This window comes from Ursus maritimus, unplaced genomic scaffold (assembly GCF_017311325.1).
Source record: "Ursus maritimus isolate PB19 unplaced genomic scaffold, ASM1731132v1 scaffold_12, whole genome shotgun sequence".
In the NCBI taxonomy this organism is placed as follows: Eukaryota; Metazoa; Chordata; class Mammalia; order Carnivora; family Ursidae; genus Ursus; species Ursus maritimus.
This window is the reverse complement of record NW_024423564.1, coordinates 2,067,614-2,089,589: the sequence shown is the minus strand read 5'-3', so window position 1 is coordinate 2,089,589 and position 21,976 is coordinate 2,067,614. Positions and strand designations below refer to the sequence as shown.

Sequence of the window (21,976 nt, the reverse complement as noted above, 5' to 3'; positions counted from 1 at the left end):
CTGGTCTTTTACTTAGCTGAAGTTGATCTGACTGAAGATGAAGCATCTATAAAGGTGTAGATTATAGGGCTTTTCCAGTTTTCTGGGTCATTTTATGCAGCAGATCTTCCCAACAGCTAGATGACATTTCCATTGCCTCCTATTTTGGGAAGAGGAATGAAAACCATCTGTTCCCCATTTTTTGCCACCCTGACTCACTATGGGGAAGGAAATTTTGCTGCTCTGCTTATTGGTAACAGAAATATTTGGTCTGTGGCCTCTGTACGGCTAAGGGCTATTGTCACAACCTTTCCTCTGAGCCCAGCTATATTCTGAAATTCTCAGGGCCCTCGATTATTTGTCTTAGACAAACAGTCATAATTAGAGCTTCACCTTATTGCCCTTAATCCCATGTGTTGCTGTTGCTGCCTTACCATTAATCCTTATACATACACTGGAACTGGGATCTTCCTGCTCAGGTATTATTGAAGATCCATCCCATTAGGCTCCTTTTTTAATTTTTCTTTAATATGGGTAATCTTTATTCCCTTTGAATTCTTTAGAATTAGATTGAAGGTATATATCAGTAGTCTTTGAAGTTAAAGGTAAACCTTTTCCAATATGAAGGGGGGAACAGTCTGTCTTCCTGAGTGGACATGTGTCTATTGTGATCATGGATGAAGGTTATGGGTATGGCACACCCTTGAGAACTGATTTAACCTTTCAGAGTAGATTTTCTACAGATAGGTACTTTTAGTCACTTTGTAAACATATTCTTATAATCTTTCCTAAATTTAAATGGATAAAAGTCATAATACTTATGAGATTGAACCACACACTTATCTTACACATCTGCACTGGTTAAACATTTGATAAGTAGAACTCACTTTAGTAAGTAAGTAAACGCCAACAAATTCCTGTTGAGTTTACAGCAGAAATCAAGGTGAGGAGGTAGGGATGCAGAATCTTCATTATTTCAACATTGTATTTTCTCATCCTTAGTTCCCTCATCTCCGTAGATCAACTCTTTACCTATTTTCTGAAATCATTAATAGAGGAGTAAAGCACCATAGATATGCTCTGAAGGTTCTTACCCTTTTAGCTGTACAGGAAAAATTATTAATCAAGCCCTAGATTCTCCAACGAGTTTTAGGTATCTCCTATGCCCTTTCTCTTTCAGCCATGGTATCAAATGATACCCTCTTGACTCTGATGGTTGAATGTATCAAGAACAGATATATTTCCCAGAAAATAATAAGAATTGAATAAAAAAAAGGGACTAGAACAAGAATGGAATATGCATGAGGGTTCTGTGAGTATGGAAGAAAAAGAGGAAGGGATATTTAAAATCCCTGTGCAAAAGGATTTAGTATCAAGAGGCAGGAGCTCATTGTCAGGTTTAGTTGGATTCAAGCCCCAGTTGTTTCTGTGTGCTTGATAGAAATTGTGGGCACTGGTGTGTGTACGCACACTTCTGATTGCGTTTTGTTTATTCTTTTAACAGCATCAGGAATCAAGAGATCCATGGCATCTGAGGTGAGTTTGATACTGATACCATGTTTCTGAAACTTTAATTCTGGGATAGGAGGATACCATTTATGACATCTTTATTTTTCCCCTACTTGGATCTTAGAAGTTAGGTGGGATTCTTACATCTCTTTGGTAAGCTAGAGATTATACAACGACTTTTGTTGTAGTTTATTACAGATATTAATAATAGCTCACGTTGATTGACCTTTTTTTAAATGTATCAAATGTAGTATACCGAAGAGTAAATAATTTATCTAAGTGTCCTTTATTCTTATTTAATCTGGTAAACACTCCTGTGAGCTGAATACCATTGCTATCCCTGTTTTACAGATAAGAAGAGTGAGGAATAGAGTTTCTATAACTTGTCCAAGGTCACACAATTAATAAGGCTGGGATTAAAACCCACACAGTCCGACACGAAAGCCCACTCTTTGGTTTTGCTGTTACTGCTTCCTGTTGCATAGCTTCATTTTTTTTCTTCATTTGAAGAACTTCTTTTAACCATACAGATGCTGTTAATTTCCTAAGTTTTTCTTTTCTGTGCAGAATATCTTCCATTTGCTTAACTTTCTTCCTTTCGGTATTTCCCAAACCTCTTCTTATTTCTTGCCTCTCTCCTGGGTTTTGTGACAGGGTTTCAGAATGCAGGCCCCCTTTGGCCTGGGATTTTAGGTTTTTCTCTTAGAACCTCTTCCAAGATCTTTGAGATGATATACTGAGGGTTTTCTGACATTAAGGGCCTTAGCCAGAAGAGTAGAACTTGAATATCAGGCCCTAAGATCATGACACCCTATTTACACTGGCCTTTTTGCCTCTGGCTTATTAACTTAATGAGTACTGACATCATGAAGAATACCTTTGTGTCTCTTGTACTTCACCTTGATGTAGGAATAGCCTTCTGAGCTCCGCTCTACTGGTATTACTCCTTCCTTATTTTAGGGGCTGTCCTGCGGGTGGAAAACAAAGCCGTATCATGTTCCCAGGAATCTCTTCAAGGCACTGAGGGCTTCTGTCTCAGGGGAGTCGTCTTACTGCCTCGGCTCTTTAATTCCTGGGTTTGCAGTACTTACATTTGCGAGTGGCTAGATCATTTTTACTGGTGAATGCACTTTGAGCAGGTAGTGTTCATGTCCGGTTGAAGGTTAGAGGGGTAGAAGTTTCTGAAAGAAATCTGGTGAAAAAGAACGGGTCTGTGGAACTACTTTTAACCTGTCTTGCTTTTGTGAACTAAGGTTTGTTCTTTTTCCCGGAGCAGCTATTTCATAGTTCTCTTGTTTCTATTTTTCCTTAATGTAACTCATTTTTTTATGTCTTCTTTTTGAGGATCAAAAGTGAAATATATGTCCCTTGGAATTTTCTGTGTTCTTTTACCCAGTTAATTCATTGGGAAACAACACTAAAGCTGTGTGGGTCTTGTGAAGATTTTATAACATGTTCTTCACCTAGAACGGGTTGAGTGAGTGTTCAGTTTGTTTTAATGCACCATCACGGTAGCCGAATGGTGTATTACATGGGGATCATGTGCTAATTGTGACTCTGCTTTTTCCAGGTGCCTTATGCCTCTGGCATGCCCATCAAGAAAATAGGCCACCGAGGTGTTGATTCCTCAGGAGAGACGACATATAAAAAGGTGTGTCTGGGTGGAACCCTTTCATTTTACTCCAGGAAGAGATAGTTCTGTCCCCTTGGTGTTACTCTTCACATTTTGTCTCATTTCTTGATGTCCTAAGCCTTTGCACAAGAGCTGTCATACAGCTTGGACTTTCAGAGTTTGCTTTCAGTTCTGGACCACTGTGGGAGGTGCTCAGGCTTCTCAAGGGACAGTGTTCAACCTTTCCATTGAGTGTCTGTTCCTTGTTTGATACAGGGTACGAAGATTTCTTGGAGTCCTGTTTCTGGCCCACGTAAATTTTTCTTGTGTGTTCTCTGCCTTTATTGTACTGTCAGGGACCTGACGTTCTCTGGGAATGGGGTCGAGGCCCTTGTCCATTCAACAGATATTTATTGAGTTCTATGTGCTGAACATTTAGACAAAAAGATGAGTTTCTAGGCTAATTGGAGAGGCACACACTTCAATCTAGTTTTATATATGTGTATATATATATATGGGGGGGAGATAGATAATTTGGGGGGGCTAGTAATCTCTAGCAGGGTACCTGGTTGGCTCAGTCAAGAGAGCATGCGACTCTTGATCCCGAGGTTGTGAGTTTGAGCCCCACATTGGGCATGGAGCCTACTTAAACTAATTTCTACCCCTGACATGGGGCTCAAACTCATGACCCTGAGTCAGCCAGGCACCCCTCTAGTTACCATTTTAGTGCCTAATGAGGACTAAGTAGAAATACAAGTAATTTAATACTTGGTGAGAGTTGGGGATGAAGGAAATCATTTAGAACGAAACTGTCCAGAACTTTCTACAGTAATTGAAATGTGCTATAATCTGTGTTCTCCAGTAGTAGCCACTAGTCTTACTTGAATGTGGCTGGTAAGACCGAAAAGGCAGATTTTCAGTTTTTATTTTGATTAACTTAAATAGCCATCGGTAGCAAGTGGCTAGTGTACTGGACAGCACAGACCTAGATGATGTGATATTTTCCCATGGGATTGTACGAGCGAGGCTCTTCAATTTGTGTTTTGACCATAGTGTGATAATTTTAAATCTAAACACTTCTCTCAGAAATAATTTGAGTCTTTTTAGGCTTTCTTCTTCAGTTAGGAACTTTTTTTGCCACTCTGTCGTCCTTGGGACACCAATCAGGCTCTGCCTTAAAGGACTGAAACTTCTGTAGCCAGGTAGTCCATCATGATATCAGTTAATTTTAGTTGCATTCTGTATTTCATGAATAAAATGTTTGGAGATCCCCAGATACTCTGTGCGCAGCAATCTTTGGAGTGAGACTTAAGATTGTTCTCTCAGTACAACATATCTTCCAAATGTTGATACGGATAGTGGCTTCCAGCTATAGATAGGGATAGGCAGGAACACCTTGCCTAGCTGAGGCTGATTCAGACAGCGCTGCCTTTGCTACTGTGTATCTTCATACCCTTTCAATCTTTACCAGGCTTAACTGCCATGTAAAGCAAGAGGATGGAGGAATTGGATTGTCCTGGTTTAGTCTGAAGTACTAGAAGGGCATTTGCTTTTGAGTGCTTCTTCTGGCTCTTCCCTCCTGAGTTTTTATTGTTCTGATCAGATTTAATACTAGAAACTTTCGTCTCGTTTCTCTTCTGTTTCTCAGACAACCTCATCTGCCTTGAAAGGTGCCATCCAGTTAGGCATTACTCACACTGTGGGAAGCCTGAGTACCAAACCAGAGCGTGATGTCCTCATGCAAGACTTCTATGTGGTGGAGAGTATCTTCTTCCCCAGGTACTTAATGTTCAGGGGAATGTCCTGGGAAGTGTGGCTTTTTCATATCAACCTCAGGCCAGTTTTAGGGGTTCAGGTCTAATTTAGGCATGTGCACAATGTCCAGTCTTTAACTTGATCTTGGGGTGATGTGGGAACAGAGGATTTGGAGAGCAGATGCTGTCCTTTGAATGTTTCCGTGAGCCTCTGGCCTTTGGAGTGAGCCCTAAAAAGCAATTCAGTGCACTAGGTAGGGGGCAGTGTGATTCCCTGTGCCATGTCTTAATCCCTATGCTGTGGCTTTGTCCCACTAAGCAACTGACTCATCTGATCCCTCTGGTTTTCTCAGAAGGGATGTATTGACCTGCCTCTGAGTTACTCTGAGTGTCTGCCCAGGGTGGACTCCCTGGGTGACAGGGACTGGTAAATTACAGCTTTTTCTATTTTAACCCCACAGCGAAGGGAGCAACTTGACCCCTGCTCATCACTACAATGACTTTCGGTTCAAGACCTATGCACCTGTTGCCTTTCGTTACTTTCGGGAGTTATTTGGTATCCGGCCTGATGATTACTTGGTAAGCTTCTGGTTCTCAGGAGCCTATGACTCCAGTATCAGAGGGATCCTCCCAAAGGAAGACCCTCTCTCCACAGTCTTGCTGTAATTTTCCTTTAGAACAGAATTGCATCTATACTTAATTTCTGGTTGGACAGGCCCTGGTATTTCTGAACTTCTTGCTCTCTCTTTTCTGGGCCCCAGTACTCCCTCTGCAGTGAGCCGCTGATTGAGCTCTGCAACTCTGGAGCTAGTGGTTCCCTCTTCTACGTGTCCAGTGACGATGAATTCATCATTAAAACGGTCCAGCATAAAGAGGCGGAGTTTCTGCAGAAGCTGCTTCCAGGATACTACATGGTGAGGGAAGAGGAGCACTGGCTACCTCTGCTGCCCACTCCACTCCTGGACAAGGCTGGCTTGTGCTGTCTCTCGTGCTCACTCTCTCTCAGATAAGTAAAATCTTTAAAAAAGAAAAAAAAGGCTCTCTTCAGCAGGGCAACACAATGTCAGCACTTCTGTCTTAAAGATGTAGTTCATTTTGTGGCTTTTTGCCCCATCTCTCTTGCCTCTCTGGGGCTAAAAGGGGTTTTGTTTATCTGTCTTTTTTTTTTTTTTTTTTTTTAAGATTTTTTTTTTTTGCCTGCTGAGCAGGGAGCCCCATGCGGGACTCGATCCCAGGATCCTGGGATCGTGACCTGAGCCGAAGGCACATGCTTAACTGACTGAGCCACTTAGGTGCACCTATCTGTCCTATTCTAGGTATTATTTGACTTAGACCATCCTACCCAAAGTTGAAATTCCGTGATAATTTTGTCTTCTGTTCTTAGGCCACCTCCTACACTAGGGAATGAGGTGGGTTACTTCTCTTGATAGTACTCTACTCCATCTTACTCTGACTGACTGCTCTCAGAGCTTCTGGAGAAGTTAGGTTTGCTTTGCATCACACCCATAAGAATACACTATACCAAGGGCTTAGAATTAAGACTTTTTCAACATGGTCTTTTCTTACACCTCTTTAAAAGACTATACCCATCATATATTGAGTATCCTGACTGATTACTGTATTGGAGGGTCTGTGGCTCAGCTTGGCGGTGATCGATCACTGAGATAGAAGTATTGGGAAACTGTAAACAAACATGATGTGGGCTTATGGGCAGATAAATTGTACCTGAATCCCATATAGCAGACCAAGGAAGGTGGGTGGCAGCTTTTACTCTTGAGTTTCACTGAAAATCAGCTGACTTGCTCTCCTGCTTCTTTTTACTTTTGTGCCCTCAGAACCTCAACCAGAATCCTCGCACTTTGCTGCCTAAATTCTATGGACTGTACTGTGTGCAGGCAGGTGGTAAGAACATTCGAATTGTGGTGATGAACAATCTCTTACCACGGTCGGTCAAGATGCACATCAAATATGACCTCAAGGGCTCGACCTATAAACGCCGGGCTTCCCAAAAAGAGCGAGAGAAGCCTCTCCCCACCTTTAAAGACCTGGACTTCTTACAAGACATTCCAGATGGTCTTTTTCTGGATGCTGATATGTACAATGCTCTGTGTAAGACCCTACAGCGTGACTGTCTGGTGAGTTTATCATATTTCCTTCCCTCTCAGATACCAAAAATCTCAGCCACTAAAACAGCTTATTGTTCTTAGGCATTAGATCTGTTTGAGATGGGACTCAGTTCCTTAGCTCCACATGTCCCAGACTTCATTTAAAATAACTTTTACATTAGGTTATTGCTGAGCCTTTACATTTTTACATTCTGTTTATCCTCTCCCACCTGGCTTCATTTTCTTTACCTCTCCTAGGCCTCATCATCCTAGAGTCTCCTTATTTTCATACCAGCACCATCATTCCTCAGGCCTTGGTCCTGCCTGCCAAATTCAGATTTATATCTTGGAAGCTGAGTGCTGCTGAAGAAAATCACACACCTGTGTCTATTCTACCAGCATCTCTGTAGGTTGATGCTGTCCAGACTCAGTATTGTTCACGAGTCCACTTCCTGTTCTCAGCACAGATGTCACATGATTGGCACTATCCAAACCATTTTTTCTTATCCCCCAGCCTTGTTTCTCAACAGACTACCTTAGTCTTCTGTTCCATATCATCCCTTTGTCCTACCCCCATCCCCAGTTTATAAACATGTATACACCTACCCATCTTTAATCTCCTTTCTGCCCAATTTGGTGGCTTATTCCAAGTCAATCACTTTTTCAGGACTGTTTCTTTAGGATTCTGTTTCAAATCTTGCTTCCTTTCGCTCCCCTGGCTTCAGCCTCTATCAACTGTTTTCTTTCTGCATGCAAGCCAACTTTTATCTCTTCCATCTTAAGGTTAGGAGGATTTTTTTCTTTTTCTTTTTCTTTTCTTTCTTTCTTTTCTTTTCTTTTTTTAAAAAGATTTTATTTATTTATTTATTTGATAGAGAGAGTGAGCACAAGCAGGGGGGGCGACAGGCAGAGGCAGAGGGAGAAGCAGGCTCCCTGTGGAGCAAGGAGCCCAATGCAGGGCTCTATCCCAGGACCCTGGGATCAGGATCTGAGCTGAAGGCAGTCACTAAACCAACTGAGCCACCCAGGTGCCCTTGGAGGATTTTTTTTTTTTTTCCAGTGTCTCCATTTGTCCTTTTCATTTATCGTCTCCTATTCCTGCATCAACCCACTGTCATGGCTTTTGCTCTCACCCCTTCAGTTAAACTACTCTCCCTCAAGACCACCTCAGATGCCAAGTAGAGAATATTTCTCAGTCCTTCCTTGCTTTTTCTGCAGCTTGAAAGTTGACTATTTCCACTTTCTTAATGTACCTTTTTGTTTTTGTGGCACCTTTCCNNACTGGTTTTTACATTTCTGATTGTTTTTTTCTCAACCGCTACTGTGGGATCATCTTCCTCTACTCACTCCATAGCGTTGTCCATCCTTGTCCTTTGCTTACTCTGCATCTACTTATAGGGTAATGCCTAGTTTAGTTTGGCTCCTTTGGTTGAAAGGACTGGACACAGTAGAGAGTTGTTTTCAAACTATGCACAAGAATCACTCCTGTGCTTTCTTCATCCCTTTCTCCCACCAACCTAGCAAAATACCCTTGGTTGAGCTGCATCACCAGAGTGGGCTGCTGGAACTGGTGTGAGTGTACTGTTCTGCACCCTGTTCTGGAATGGAAAGAGGGTTGAGAACCATAGGATATAATCCAGGCTCCTTGAGGCGCCTGGGTAGTTCAGTCGGTTAAGCGTCTCCTTCGGCTCAGGTCATGATCCCAGGGTCCTGGGATCAAGCGCCACATCAGGCTCTCTGCTCAGTGGGGAGCCTGCTTCTGCCTTGCCCCCTCCCCCCCTCACTCCCCCCGCACTCGTGCGTGTGTGCACTCTCCCTCTGTGTGTCAAATAAATAAATCTTAAAAAAAAAAAAAAAAAAAAAAGAATCCAGGCCCCTTAGTATGACACATCAGGCCTGTCGTTTTGCCTCTATCAGCCTCTGGAATCTGCCACATCTGGCCTTTGCATTTTCCATTTTAGCAGTACCAAATTATACCTCCCTGCACATACTGGGCTGTTTGTTTCATGCTTCCAGGCGTTGAAATAGTCCTTCCTTTATTTATTTGGACTTATTTTCTAATTTATTCTTCATAAACTTATTTGCATATCACTTCCTGATCTCCTCCGTACTATCAATCATGTAAGCACTTCTGTTGTTGCATGTATTAGACTTTATTGGATTTATTTTTACATTTGTTTTCTAAATTATAATATTGTTGAGAACAGAAACTCTTGAGTATCTTTGTGTCCCCATAAACAGGCACAATGCCTGCAGGTGGTAGGGCTTCAGTAAATACTGAACTGAATCAAAGCTGGTCATATAAAGTCCTGCAACAGATATACTGCATCATGAAATGTACTTTTACCACACTTCCCTTGCGGATTCTTTATAGCACAGATATGTATTCCACGTTCCCTTGAGAATATAATGCTCTTTTCACAAAGAGATACAAGGAAAGAACAAACAGGGAATGTTGTGGGCTAGGCAGTGGCCTAATACATATTTACCGAAATAGAAGAAAGCTGAGGGAATAGAAATAATGAGTGACTAGAGGAAGTTAATATATATATTCTTCTCCAGGGAGTAGGAGGAGCAAAGGATAAGCCTATAGTTAACCCTGGAGGTCAAGAATACTTGAATCTTGGGGTACCTGGCTGGCTTAGTTGGGGGAACGTGCAACTCTTGATCTTGTGGTTGTGAGTTTGAGCCCCACATTGGGTGTAGAGATTACTTGAAAATAAAATCTTTAGGGGCGCCTGGGTGGTGCAGTCAGTTGAACATCCAACTCTTGGTTTTGGCTCGGGTCGTGATCTCAGAGTCATGAGAATGAGCCCTGCGTCGGCTAAAGTTTTTCTCTCCCTCTGCCCCTCCCCCTCCTTGTGTGCCCCCCCCCAAATAAATCTTTTTTTAAAAATCTTAAATATATATATATATATATATATATATATATATATATATATATATATATATATAAAATAAAATAAACTTAAGACAAAAATGAGGGTGCCTGGGTGGCTCAGTCAGTTAAGTGTCTGCCTTCAGTTCAGGCCATGATCTCAGAGTCCCAGGATCGAGTCCCATGTCAGGCTCCTTGCTCAGCGGGAGTTGGGCGTCTCTCGATCTCCCCCCCCCTTCTGTGTTCTCTCTGTATCACTGTCTCTCTCTCTCTCAAATAAATAAAATCTTTTAAAAAATCTTAAAAAATAAAAAAAATAATTGAGTCAGGAAAGCTGTGAGATCCTGAAAAAAGTCTTCATATCTCCCAAGGCTCAGAACATGGTTTGTTTTTTTTCCTTCCATTAGGTGCTGCAGAGCTTCAAGATAATGGACTATAGCCTCTTGATGTCGATCCATAACATAGATCATGCACAACGAGAGCCCTTAGGCAGTGAAGCACAATCCTCAGCTGACACTCGCAGACCAGCCCCCCAAAAGGCTCTCTATTCCACGGCTATGGAATCTATCCAGGGCGAGGCTCGGCGAGGTGGCACCATGGAGACTGATGACCAGTGAGTGGGCTCAGGGGCACCAGGATGGAGAGCATAGACTCGGCATTTTTTTTTTCTTGAGGAAAAAATGCAGACCCTGGCGTAAGAGTAGCCCCGATTCAGCAGTTGACAGTCTTAACACTTACAGAACTATAGAACAAGCCTTCTTAAGGATGTAAAAGGAAAGGAGGAGGGCTTAAGTGGGGGATCTGTAGTACATCTGGGAAGGAGAGCTATTGAAGATTAAAACACCTTTCAGAAAGAATGTACTTAGAGTCTTAGACACGTGTCTGCATATTCTATTAGAACTTCACCAAAGCTAATTTAACTACAGGCAGCTTTATGGAAGGCGTCTTTCTTACCATCCTGGTTCTATCAAGGAAGTGTATTTACTGAAGCATCATAAATGTCTTGGAAGTGGTTTCATTTTTAAGGTGTCCTGTACTGTGACTCTCAAGAAGAGAGTCCTAGTGGGTATGAATTAAACTACGAGAGTACTGAGGAAGTTCAGAGTTATCTGAGCACTTCCAGCGTTGCTGAGTAGGGGTGACTTTAGATTCTCTCTGGTGGACTTGGGGTCGGAGAATCAGGCGAGTGAGACTAGGAGAGAAAGAGGTTATAATACATATTCCAGAGTGGCTCTTGGGGTTGGAGGAAGGTTTTCACTCTTCCCCAGTTTATGGAAGATGGGACAGTTATGTTTAGGTCTCAGTTCCCTGTCCTGATCTGACTTGAGGTTAGGAGAAGCCCTTATGTGCTAGGCCCAAGATTTTCTTACTGTTTTCTTCTTGTCTTCCGGAGCAGTATGGGTGGCATCCCTGCCCGCAATAGTAAAGGGGAGAGGCTGCTGCTTTATATTGGGATCATCGACATCCTCCAGTCTTACAGGTGAGGAGCGTATGGATTCCAAGTGAGGGGCCAGAGTGGTTGCAGATAACCATTCACATTTTTCCTTTAGAGGAGTTTGTCACTAAATTCTACCTGAAACAGGAACAGTGAAGGCGCATTCTAGCTGCTTACCTCATTGGGTTTCAGATGGGGGTTTATTTCCTGGATTTTGCCTGTCTCCCTGGCTTCGTTACCCTGCCACCTTCCCAAACGTAACATACACCTCTGTGGAGAGCTGAGTCAGTCCTCAGAAGCAACAGGGTAGAATACACCGTCTGTCTCTTTGTGAAAAACCTGTGAGATGAGTCCTACTCCACATTGGGATGCAGCTGGAAACGTGTTCCTCTTTTCCTCAGAGGAGAAAAGAGGATCACCGCGTCCTGTGCTAACTATTAACCTGTGGAACTAAGGCAGTGAAGCGATAGGAGGAGCTGGAAAGGTTAGATCCCAGTTTCACCCTGTAAACAGGTTTCCGCTACTGACGGGGACTGGGCAGTCCTTGGTTTACTGTTCCAGAGTATTGTCATCCAGTTTTAATTCCCCTCTTCCAGGCGTGCCCATCTGTCCCTTCATTTCTCCTTTTGCAATAAGTGTCCTTGTTCCTGACTTGCCGGGGACATACTAAGTACCCTTTTTCCATGGGGGAGGTAATTAACTTCCCTAGAAGCAGCTTTGATCTCCATCCTGATCAAACACTACTGTGTCTGTTCTTTGGAAAGCCAGTGTGATAGAGGGAGTGCTTTCCCAGCTGCTTTACTTCATAAAAGAGAAAACTGTCATTCATTTAAAAACTCTGTGACTATGTGATACACATTTTTCTTGGCAGGTTTGTTAAGAAGTTGGAGCACTCTTGGAAAGCGCTGGTACACGATGGGGTGAGTAGCCGTTTGCTAGAGGCTCTCCTCCTGCCTCCTACAGTTCTGATTTGCCCCCTCAATTTCTTCTTTCTTTCTTATTTCATTTGTGGGTTCTACCCTTCTGCTAGGGTCTCAGCCTAGAGGAAAATGGGCCTTGGACTAAATAGCGATCCTCTCGCTGGCCTCCCCCTCTCTAACTCTGCAGCCATCTCTTCTGCTCTGCAGGACACCGTATCGGTGCATCGCCCAGGCTTCTATGCTGAACGGTTCCAGCGCTTCATGTGCAACACCGTGTTCAAGAAGATACCCCGTAAGTGGCTTCTACCAGATGACCCCCCAGTGACTCCCTTACTCCAGGCGATGGGTGGGCAAGACACCTCTGTCAGGGAACTGCCAAAGCCTCTTCTGCTCTACCCACCTCCCGTGAGAGCTGCTGCCCGTCTTTATGTCAGTCACTCTGTCTGTCCCAGTGGTTTCCGAGTTGCTGCTTTTCCCCTGGCTCTCCCTTCGTGTGTCATTGAGGTGAGGGGCATTTCTGGGAAATTGGTGGGATTGGGGGGAAGAGTGTCATTGTGGGAGTAGGATCCATGCCATAGGCCGAGATGGAGCCAGACTTACAGACAGAGATAGGCAAGGGTATTACCAGTGTTCTGTTTTCTCTTCATATCCCCAGTGCCAAGGAACTCTCAGACTAGGATCAAAGGGTTGATCTGATTTCTGCGTAGCAGTTGTTCTTACTCTCTTCCCTCAACTTTCTTGGTTTGAAAGTGCCAGTATCTTTCTTTCCCAACCTTCCAATGCTGCTGCCATTGGCAAATTTCCAACTCCTTCCCGTCTCCTCATCATAGGCCTCAGTCATCTCTCAGTGCAGCAGAGAGGACTTAGGCATGCCAGACAGTCTTAAGAAGCATGGGAAAATCCCTTCAAAGTCTTTTCAAAGTGACATACAAGCAAGTGTAAAGTATCACAGTGCTGTGTGCGTAAGTGCTACAAGGATGCAGAGTGAGAGGGTCATCTTCGTCAGCTTGAACTGGGGGATGCTGTTAAAGAACAAGGGAGGGACGGAATGGAGGACATCTCATCAGGTCGAAGCAAAGCCATGGAGGTTGCGTGTAGCGGGGGCAAGATATGTATGTGTCTGCTTTCCTCTAGGTTTTCTGCTTTCCAGAGTGAAGTGAACAGAGATGTGCGCCCTCTCCTCTGAAGAGTAGTTCATAGAGCCTGTCTTTGTTGACATTAGTCCTTCTTCCCGCTTTGCAGAGCACCTTTGGGTTTGTGTTGGGGATGCTAGCGATTTGTATCTGTATCTTGGTGACGGTTTCTCAGGTGGGTGCTAAGTAGGCTTTCTCTTTCCCTTTTGAAGTGAAGCCCTCTCCTTCCAAAAAGTTTCGGTCTGGCTCATCTTTCTCTCGGCGAGCAGGCCCCAGCGGCAACTCCTGCATTACTTACCAGACATCGGTCTCTGGGGAGCACAAGGCACAAGTGACAACCAAGGCGGAAGTGGAGCCAGGTCAGCGCCAGGGCTGGGGTTCCCATGTGATTGGGCACTCCCTCCCTTCCTTCTGAGCCCTATCTTATCTGCCTAGGACCTCTACTCCCCGTTCCTATCCAGGAAAAGCCAAGTTGCTACATTTTCCCCCCTGTATTTCCCCCACCCCATTTTGTCTTCCTTTTTATTTATTGATTTTCTTCCCTTTTCTTTTTTCCAGGCGTCCACTTCGGTCGTCCTGATGTTTTACCTCAGACTCCACCTTTGGAGAAAATCAGTGAGGTCTCGACTCTTCCTGACCCCTATTTCTCACCTGTAGTTGGAGAGACTTTGCAAATGCAAACTACAAGGTTGGTTCCTTGGCCCCTTTCTTCATGTAATCTTTTCATCTCTCTCTTCAGGTCCTTGGGAACCTCCATAATTTTGTTTTTTCAAGAGATCATTGTTTGTCCTTTGCTCTTTACTAGATTTTTCTGGGTTTACTTTCCTTTAGCTCATCTTAAGTGATTTGGAGGTGTGTCAACATCTCTGCATCTTTAGGGGGAGTGTAGACTTTCTGATAGTCAAAATACGCCCCAACTAACCCTTTATCTCCTGGTGAGTTAGGTGAGAATTCTCAGCTTACTTTGTAAGCCTGGAAATGTTCCTGGGCAGTGAAGAAAATGAACAGTCTTGTAAAAGGATCCATTCTAAAGATAGTGATTTAATTTTGTTACATGGTGTGTTGATTATCTATTCCATCATAATAAATTAACCCAAAACTTAGTGGATTAAAATAACAAATACATATCATAGCTTCTGTGGGTCAGGATTGTGGGTACAGCTTAGCTGGGTCCTCTGGCTCAAGGTCTTTCATGAGGTGTTGGCCACGGGCTCCCATCTCGTCCGAAGGTTCAACAGAGAGGCTTCACTTCTAAGCTCATTTATATGCTTATTGGCAGGATTCAATTCCTTGTGGGTTGCTGGACAGAGGGCCTTAGTTCCTTGCCTGCAGTTAGCTGGGGCCTCCCTTGGTTCTTTGCCACATGAGCCTCTCCTTAGGACGTCCTAACTCAGAACATCACAGCTGGCTTCCCTCAGAGCAAGCAAGTGAGAGTACATGTACCTATACGGAAGCCATAATCTTTTTGTGACCTAATCTCAGAATTGACGTCGTATTACCTGTACTGCATTCTAGTCACTAAATCTAGCCCACACTCACAAGGAAGGGATTACACAAAGGTGTGAATACCAAGAAGCAGAACTCATTGGGAGCCACCTAAAAAGTGACCTATCACAGTCCCATCTCCTGGCCCCCAGTGATTCCTATCCCTCCCTGTGCGAAATGCATTCATTTGTTCCCATGGTCTTCAAAAGCTTCATCCCATTATAGCAGCGGCTTAAGTTCCAGAATTTTGTCATCTGAATTAGGTCTTGATTTGGAGGAGCTCCCCAGGTATTGTTCCTTGAATACAGTTGCTCTCAATCTTTGGACTTGTGAAACTAAAGAGACAGCTGTTCTCTCCCTACCCACCCAGCAGACAGTGGTGAGGCAGTCAGTAGATAACCAGTGAACACATGCCTGTCCAAAAAGAGGAGTGAGGGAGGCACAGAGGAGTCACTGGTTCATAGCTAGTCCAAAATTCAGCAATTGTTGGAGTTTCTTTAATCAGGGGAAAGGCTTGGGAGTAATTCTCCATGACTCTTGACTCTATCTTGTGAACTCTTGGTTTTGCTTTCTGGGTCTTCCTTTTTCATGAAAGTTAGAATCTGTTTGCAGCTGAATAGTTTTCTCAGCCTGCTTCCTGCCAGTACAGTTTTGGGGTCCAGCGGTTTCTTTGTTTTGCACTGTGTCTGTCCCTTTCAGTCCCAAGCTGTGAATGTTTCTGCTGTTATAATGCCTTCAAAGATTTTCTGGGCCTCCCGTGAGTCTCACTGGTATTCAGTCCCCTAGACAAAAGCCACACCCATAGATACCTTCTTCATAAGCCCTCTGCTTCTTAGAGATCCTGTTAAGTTGAGAGGATCTGGGAGATGTTAATCTTTTTGAATGGCCTTTTGTATGATTGAATAGTACTCTAAGGAACCAACTTTGATTTTTCTGAAGTCTTAAAAAAATGTTTTACAGTCATACATACCCTTGGCTTTGTCTCTAGATCGCATTTTCCTGGCAGTGCTTGCTCACAAGCTGTTTCTTAATTTTCGCATTGTTTGGTATCTGGAGGAACTCAGAATTCTCAAAACCATCAAGTCCTGGCAAGCCCTCCTTTTATTTAACAGTCCTTCCCTTAATTTTTTTCTTCTCATTTTACTATAAGCATTAAGAAGGAACCAGGTGGCAACATTAGCACTTGTTTAGAATTCTCCTTAGGTAGATCACCCAATTCATTAGACACATTCTGCTTTTCACATACCTGCATATGACGTTGTTGCAAAACTTTGTTCCACTGCATTACAGGGATCCCCTTTCTTTCACTTTCCTGTAAGATTTTTCTCACTTTCCTTTGAGCCCATACTGGCAACTCCCTCGTTCAAGTCTAAAATTCTACAGTATATTCATGGCACTTCTAAACTTTGACTAACACTGTCCTTAAAGCCCACTTCCCTCTTCCAAAGCCACTTCCACTTTTTAGATTTTTAGTTCAGTAGCACTTCACTTCCAGGTACAAACATTTATGTTATATATATTATTGTGTAACAAATTACCCCCAATTTGGCAGCTAAAAACTACAAACATTTATTATCTCAGATTTTATGTGGCTTCAGTATCTAGGAGTGACTTAGCTGGGTGCCACTGGCTCAGGGTCTCTTAGGAGGTTACAGTGAAGCTGTTAGTCACGGCTCACCCCGGGGGAGGATCAACTGGCAAGCTCGCTTATATGGTTGTTGGCAAGGTTCAGTTCATTGCAGGCTGTTGGCCAATGGTCCTCCCTCAGTTCCTTGTCACATGCTCTCTCCATGTGGCGACTAGCCTCCCTCAGAGCAAACAGTTGGTGAGAGAGCTCGAGCCCAAGAGGAACCTAGGTAGGGTCTTTTTGTAACTTAATCTCAGAATTGATATTCCATCACCTGGCCTATATTCTGTCCTCTGGAAGAGAGTCACTAAATCCAGCTGCATTCAAGAGGAGAGAATTACACAATGGCACAAATATCAGGCAGCAGGATCACTGAGTGCCTACCACACCTGGGAATTGAGGACAGAAGGGGAGGGTATTAGGAAATATTTTTGTAGTACTCAGGAAGCTAAATAGTTAATTAAAACAACTTGCTTCTAAGTCTGGTAGTTTCTTAGCCTCCTCTTTCTGAATCCTGAGTTGATCCTGAAGTGAAATATGGAGAAGCAGTATGAAATTTGACTTGAGAGGATCGTCCTTTCTCCTTCTAATTCTTCTCCTCTCTGCCTCCATTTTTTTTCTCCTGTTAGTTCAGCCCTCTTGGAAAAGCCTGAAGTTGCAGAGTCAGAGTTCACCCATGTGAGTGTCTGGGACGTGGGGGAGGTGAATGCTTTCTTTGAAGGGTATAAAGAGTATCACTGATGGAGTGGAACAGGGAGTTAGTTGGCAAGGTTAGAGGGAATGGGTGCCCCTTTAATCTTGCCTTTTTAAATTTTGTTGAGACCTTGTACTTGGAAGCGGAGGATGAAATAGAAGAAAACTTAACTCTGCCAGTCAGGCTGAAATGAACTTGAATTCCATTCCTGCCTCCTCATTTCATACTTCACATCCTTAACCTTATACCCTTTCCGTTTCCAGTGAGCAAAAAAACTCAGAAGACCTGGAACAAGATTCTACCAGCTTGGTGATCCCAAGGAGCCAGCCCTTGCCCCAGCAATGCTGAGTTTTCTTTGTGGTCATCACAAAAGGAGTATAATGGAGGCTAGGGGAGCTCTCTGTCTCCTTCCTGAAGAAGAACCTCTTCTCCTTCCCCTTCCTTATGAATGGGCATTAGTGCCTCGGACAGTTGAGGACAGCAGCATCTTCTCCACTTCTGAGTTAGGTGGCACGGATTTTCAACTGGCCAGCCTTGGCTTCCACAATTGAATTGTTTTCAAACCCCCATTCTTCCTGCTGGAAGTGGGGTTGCTGGACTTGGTGGTTTTCTTCCTCTTCATCTACCTTTCACCTGGAGCTGGACTCTTAATTTCCTCAGGACAGACTGGCTGGCACATTATCTCCACCTTCACGCTTTCTCTGGAAGAAGACCCTTGTAATCTTTGTAAAGGTTTTTGGGAGTAAGGGTGTTAAGCCAACTTCCACCTTCCTTTTTCTTTTTCCTTAAAAAAAGGAAAAGAAAAACTAGCACACAGCACACAATTTGAAGCCAGACAGTTTCAGATCAAAACTGCAGAAGTGTTGGGAGAGATGCCTATTTGTGGGGTTCCCTCAGAAGAGCCCCCTGGTGTTTGAGAAATGGAAGTATGGCACTGCTTTGCCAGGAGCAGCTCCTCTTTAACTCCTCCTCTCTTGATGAATTTCTTAAGGCTGAAGGAATGGAGAGAGTGGGACATGGGGTAATCTTTACCCCTTTTGTTGAAACAGTAGGGCAGTCATGGGACCAGAAGATCAGAGCCCTTGCTAGGCCGGACCCTACTCACTGCCAGGCCATCACGATTATTACTGTTTTGCAATTTGAAATGTATTCTGCTTGTTTTTCTAAATATGAAGACTTAATCAAATGAATTTGGATCCTTCTCAAAAGGAGGTTTCTTCCTTGCTCTTCCCACCTTTTCCGACAGTGTTCTGCTGTTCGAGGGGCTGAGGTGGAGAGGGGACACCTGTGTCCATTTAACAGTCAGTCTGTATGAGGCTAGAGAATATTTGCTTAGACTCATGGGGAGCCAGCAGATTCTTGCCTAGGTGAGGTCATTGCTGTGCCACATGCCCTGTCTCTTCTCATGCAGAGAACTCGGAAATGGGAGCTGTGTAATCCGTCTGTTCCCCACCTCCAAGAGTTGTGGCTCCCCACCTGATCCTCCTGTCTGGGGACTGAGGGGGCCTGGCATCTCAGGCAGGTCGTTGAATACTGTCCCGTCTCCCATCCCGCCCGACCTTGATAGTAGGTTAGCCCATCCCTCAAGTAACTGTCTATATTAGACACCCCCAGCCAGTTTCTGGCTGCCTGTCTTTGCTGCCATGTTCTTTTTTACAAGAAGGAAAGAAACAATTCTTGCTATTTTTTTTTCATAATTTACTATTTATGATGTATTTAAGTGTTTTATTCAGGACAGAGTTCTGTAGGGAGCGGGAGGGAATATTTGAGGGAGGCTGGGTCTTAGGGAAGGGAATGGGGAATCAGCATTTTTATGAAGTGTCACTATTTGCCTCCACTTTGTATTGTTCAGAAATGGCAAATGCAATATAAAAGTGATAAATACCTGGTTTTAATGTATTAAACTTTCATCAGTTATTTAGACCTCTTGTTTCTTGCGGATTCTTTTTCATACACCATCTGCTCCACCTTCCTGCCCCAGCTCGGGCTCAGTGTTGTTTACGTTGCCCTGAGCAAATGCTGCATCCTTGCCAGTGGCCTTCAGTCTGGTGCAGACTGGTGCTGGCTTCGTTCCCTACCTTCCAGCCACCTCTGCACTTGAACAACTTCAACTTGACAAGGAAAAGCTGTGAATGAATATGAAGGGAATTACTGTAGGTCTGTTGCCTAATGGCAGCCTACTTTAACTGACCGATCTGGGAATCCAAAGCTCTAAGTCTTCCTCAAGTTTAGGGGGAAAGGAGGAGGGACAAAGCAAGCTCGAGGTCATTTGGCCTTTGGATTCCCTTTCCTTCCCCTGACCTGATGCTAAGGTGTCACTTCGAGGACCAGAGACTGGCTGCTTCCCTCAGTTCTGTTTTCCGCTTCTGTGAGGTTGAGCTTAGTTATTAATTAGGCTTTTTTGCTGTGATGGGAAACGACCAAAGAGGGGGTGCTTGTTCTAAGGCATGCGTGTGGGGAAGTTTGGAGAGAAGCAAGTTAACTAAATACTGTTCTTTCCACAGTACTATTCCTTATCTTGTTACGATCATTCTACAAATATTTATGCAGGAGCTAGTGAGCAATGCACTGGGTAGCTGGAGGTCAAAAGAAGTAATTGAGCTTCAAGAGTTTACAGGAGGAGCACACACATACTTGTGTGTACACAAAAACGATGTTTTAGGTGGATTACAGTTAAGGGTTTCAGTTCTCTGAGAGGGTGGTACAGAATATATTAGGTGGAAGAAAATGAGAGGTTACTGTGGACTAGAAGTGTTGGAGAAAGTTGCACATGAACCCAAGAGCCTAGAGGTATGAGAGGGGTCCTATTTTGGAGAAGAAGGAAGACCCCACAGTGGAAGCAATGGTGAAGGAGATCTGAGTGAGAATCCTGGAGTAGGTATAGGTGGGGGCCACACGGGAAACGTTGATGGCTAGGCTGAGGAATTTTTTTTTTTAAGATTTTATTTGACAGAGCATGAGCAGGGTGAGGGTGTGCAGAAGGAGAGGGAGAAGCAGGCTCCCCACTGAGCAGGGAGCCTGACCTGGGACTCCATCCCAGGACCCCGGGATCATGACCCGAGCCAAAGGCAGACGCTTAACCGGCTGAGCCACCCAGGCACCCCTAGGCTTGAGGCATTTTTTATTTTAAACTGTAGGCAGTGAGGAACTGTAGGATGTTTTTTGCCTCTAAGTAGAACATGATCAAAATTATTCAGACTACGGATGCCTGGGTGACTCAGTTGGTTAAATGTCTGCCTTCAGCTCAGGTAATGATCCCAGGGTGGTGGGATCGAGTCCTGCATCGGGCTCCTTGCTCGGTGGGGAGCCTGCTTCTCCCTCCGCCTGCTGCTCCCCTGCTTGTGCTCTCTCACGCGCTCTCTCTGATAAATAAATAAATAAAATCTTAAAAATAATTCAGACTAATCTGTTGACAAAGTTCTGTAAAAGTAGATAGAACAAGCAGGTCAGACTATGATTTAGGTGTGAGGTGGTGTGGGAGAGTAGAGGTGATGATAAAACTGACAGAACAAGTAGTAATTGAAGGAGGAACTGGGGATTGTCATTTGAATGTGAGTTTAAGTCACTCCTTTAGACTGGATAAGGAAAAAACTTTCCTTAATAGAAATCAAATCTGGACCTGTTTTAGGCGTAAGTGGTCTTTCTGCCACCCTTTTGTGGTCACTCCCTCTTCAACTATCCATGCAACTGCCGAGTGGGGGCAGTAGCTGCCCTCTCACAGTCAGAGGGTCCCTCTAGTGGTGAGCGGCAACCGCTCCTACAGCGGGACCCTGCAATCCAAATGCAGGTAGGGCCTGCTAGGGGAGAACTGCGATAACTCAAGGAAACCGAATGAGGCCATAGGATAATAAAGCTGGAGGGGCACCTGGGTACCTCGCTTAGGCATCTGACTTCGGCTCAGGTCATGATCTAGGGATCCTGGGATTGAGCTCCGTTTGGGACTCCCCGCTCAGCGAGGAGTCGGCTTCTCCCCCTCCCCCTGCTCCTGCGCACGCATGCGTGCGCGCGCTCTCTCTCTCTCTCAAATAAATAAGTAAACCTTAAAAAAAAAAAAAAAAAGGATATGGGGGTCCTGGGTGGCTCAGTCAGTGAAGTGTCAGGCTCAGGTCATTATCCCAAGGTCCTAGGATCAAGCCCCACGTACGGCTCGCTGAGCCTTCTTCTCCCTCTCCTTCCTGCTCGTGCTTGCTCTTGCTGTCTCTCAAATAAATTTTTAAAAAATCTTTTTAAAAAAAGATAATAAAGCTGGAAATCCTGGTTTAATGTTTTTCTCTTAAGCATGTCAATCTCAACTATTCTGAAAGTTATTCACCAGAGGTGGAGTCTCATCCCTTCTTGTCATTTAACATATGTTCCAGGGGATGCCTGGGTGGCTCAGGTTAAGCATCGCCCTCTGCTCAGGTCATGGTCCCAGGGTGCTGGGATCAAGCCCCAAATCAGTCTCCCTGCTCAGCGGGGAGCCTGCTTCTCCCTCTCCCCCTGCTTGTGCTCCCTCTCTCACTGCCTGTCAAATAAATAAATAAAATCTTTTTTAAAAAAAGGAACTTTTTTAAAATAAATAAACTGTGTATTCTTTAGTTTTTTCTCTTTTCTTTCTTTATTTTTAAGTAGGCTCCATGCCCAGTGCAGAGTCCAAAGTGGGGCCCGACTGAGGACCCTGAGATCAAAACCTGGGCTGATACCAAGAGTCAGACACTTAACTAACCGAGCTGCCCAAGAGACCCTCTTTCTTCCTTTTTTTTTTTTTTCTTGAAGATTTTATTTTTTAAGATTTTATTTATCTGAGAGAGAGAGAGAGCTCTAGACAGGGACCCAGGTGCCCTTAAAGATTTTATTTTTAAGTAA

The 21,976-nt window shown here is 44.0% G+C and overlaps 1 protein-coding gene across 2 annotated transcripts in view; it reads left to right on the top strand.

Moving 5' to 3' along the window:
* Positions 1-19,054, top strand: part of PIP5K1A (phosphatidylinositol-4-phosphate 5-kinase type 1 alpha) — a 37,333-nt gene extending 18,279 nt beyond the window's left edge. Inside the window, exons 2-15 of one of the 2 annotated variants that reach the window (XM_040626761.1) lie at positions 1,484-1,515; positions 3,059-3,139; positions 4,749-4,879; positions 5,316-5,433; positions 5,616-5,768; positions 6,690-6,989; positions 10,245-10,450; positions 11,234-11,317; positions 12,144-12,192; positions 12,400-12,484; positions 13,538-13,684; positions 13,884-14,013; positions 17,067-17,115; positions 17,395-19,054. In XM_040626761.1, the coding sequence (XP_040482695.1) occupies positions 1,484-1,515; positions 3,059-3,139; positions 4,749-4,879; positions 5,316-5,433; positions 5,616-5,768; positions 6,690-6,989; positions 10,245-10,450; positions 11,234-11,317; positions 12,144-12,192; positions 12,400-12,484; positions 13,538-13,684; positions 13,884-14,013; positions 17,067-17,115; positions 17,395-17,397 (1,568 nt within the window). In that variant the 3' untranslated portion in view covers positions 17,398-19,054. The remainder of the gene's footprint in view (positions 1-1,483; positions 1,516-3,058; positions 3,140-4,748; positions 4,880-5,315; positions 5,434-5,615; positions 5,769-6,689; positions 6,990-10,244; positions 10,451-11,233; positions 11,318-12,143; positions 12,193-12,399; positions 12,485-13,537; positions 13,685-13,883; positions 14,014-17,066; positions 17,116-17,394) is intronic. The other variant, XM_040626762.1, reaches the window with a different exon arrangement.
* Positions 19,055-21,976: the final 2,922 nt, after the last annotated feature.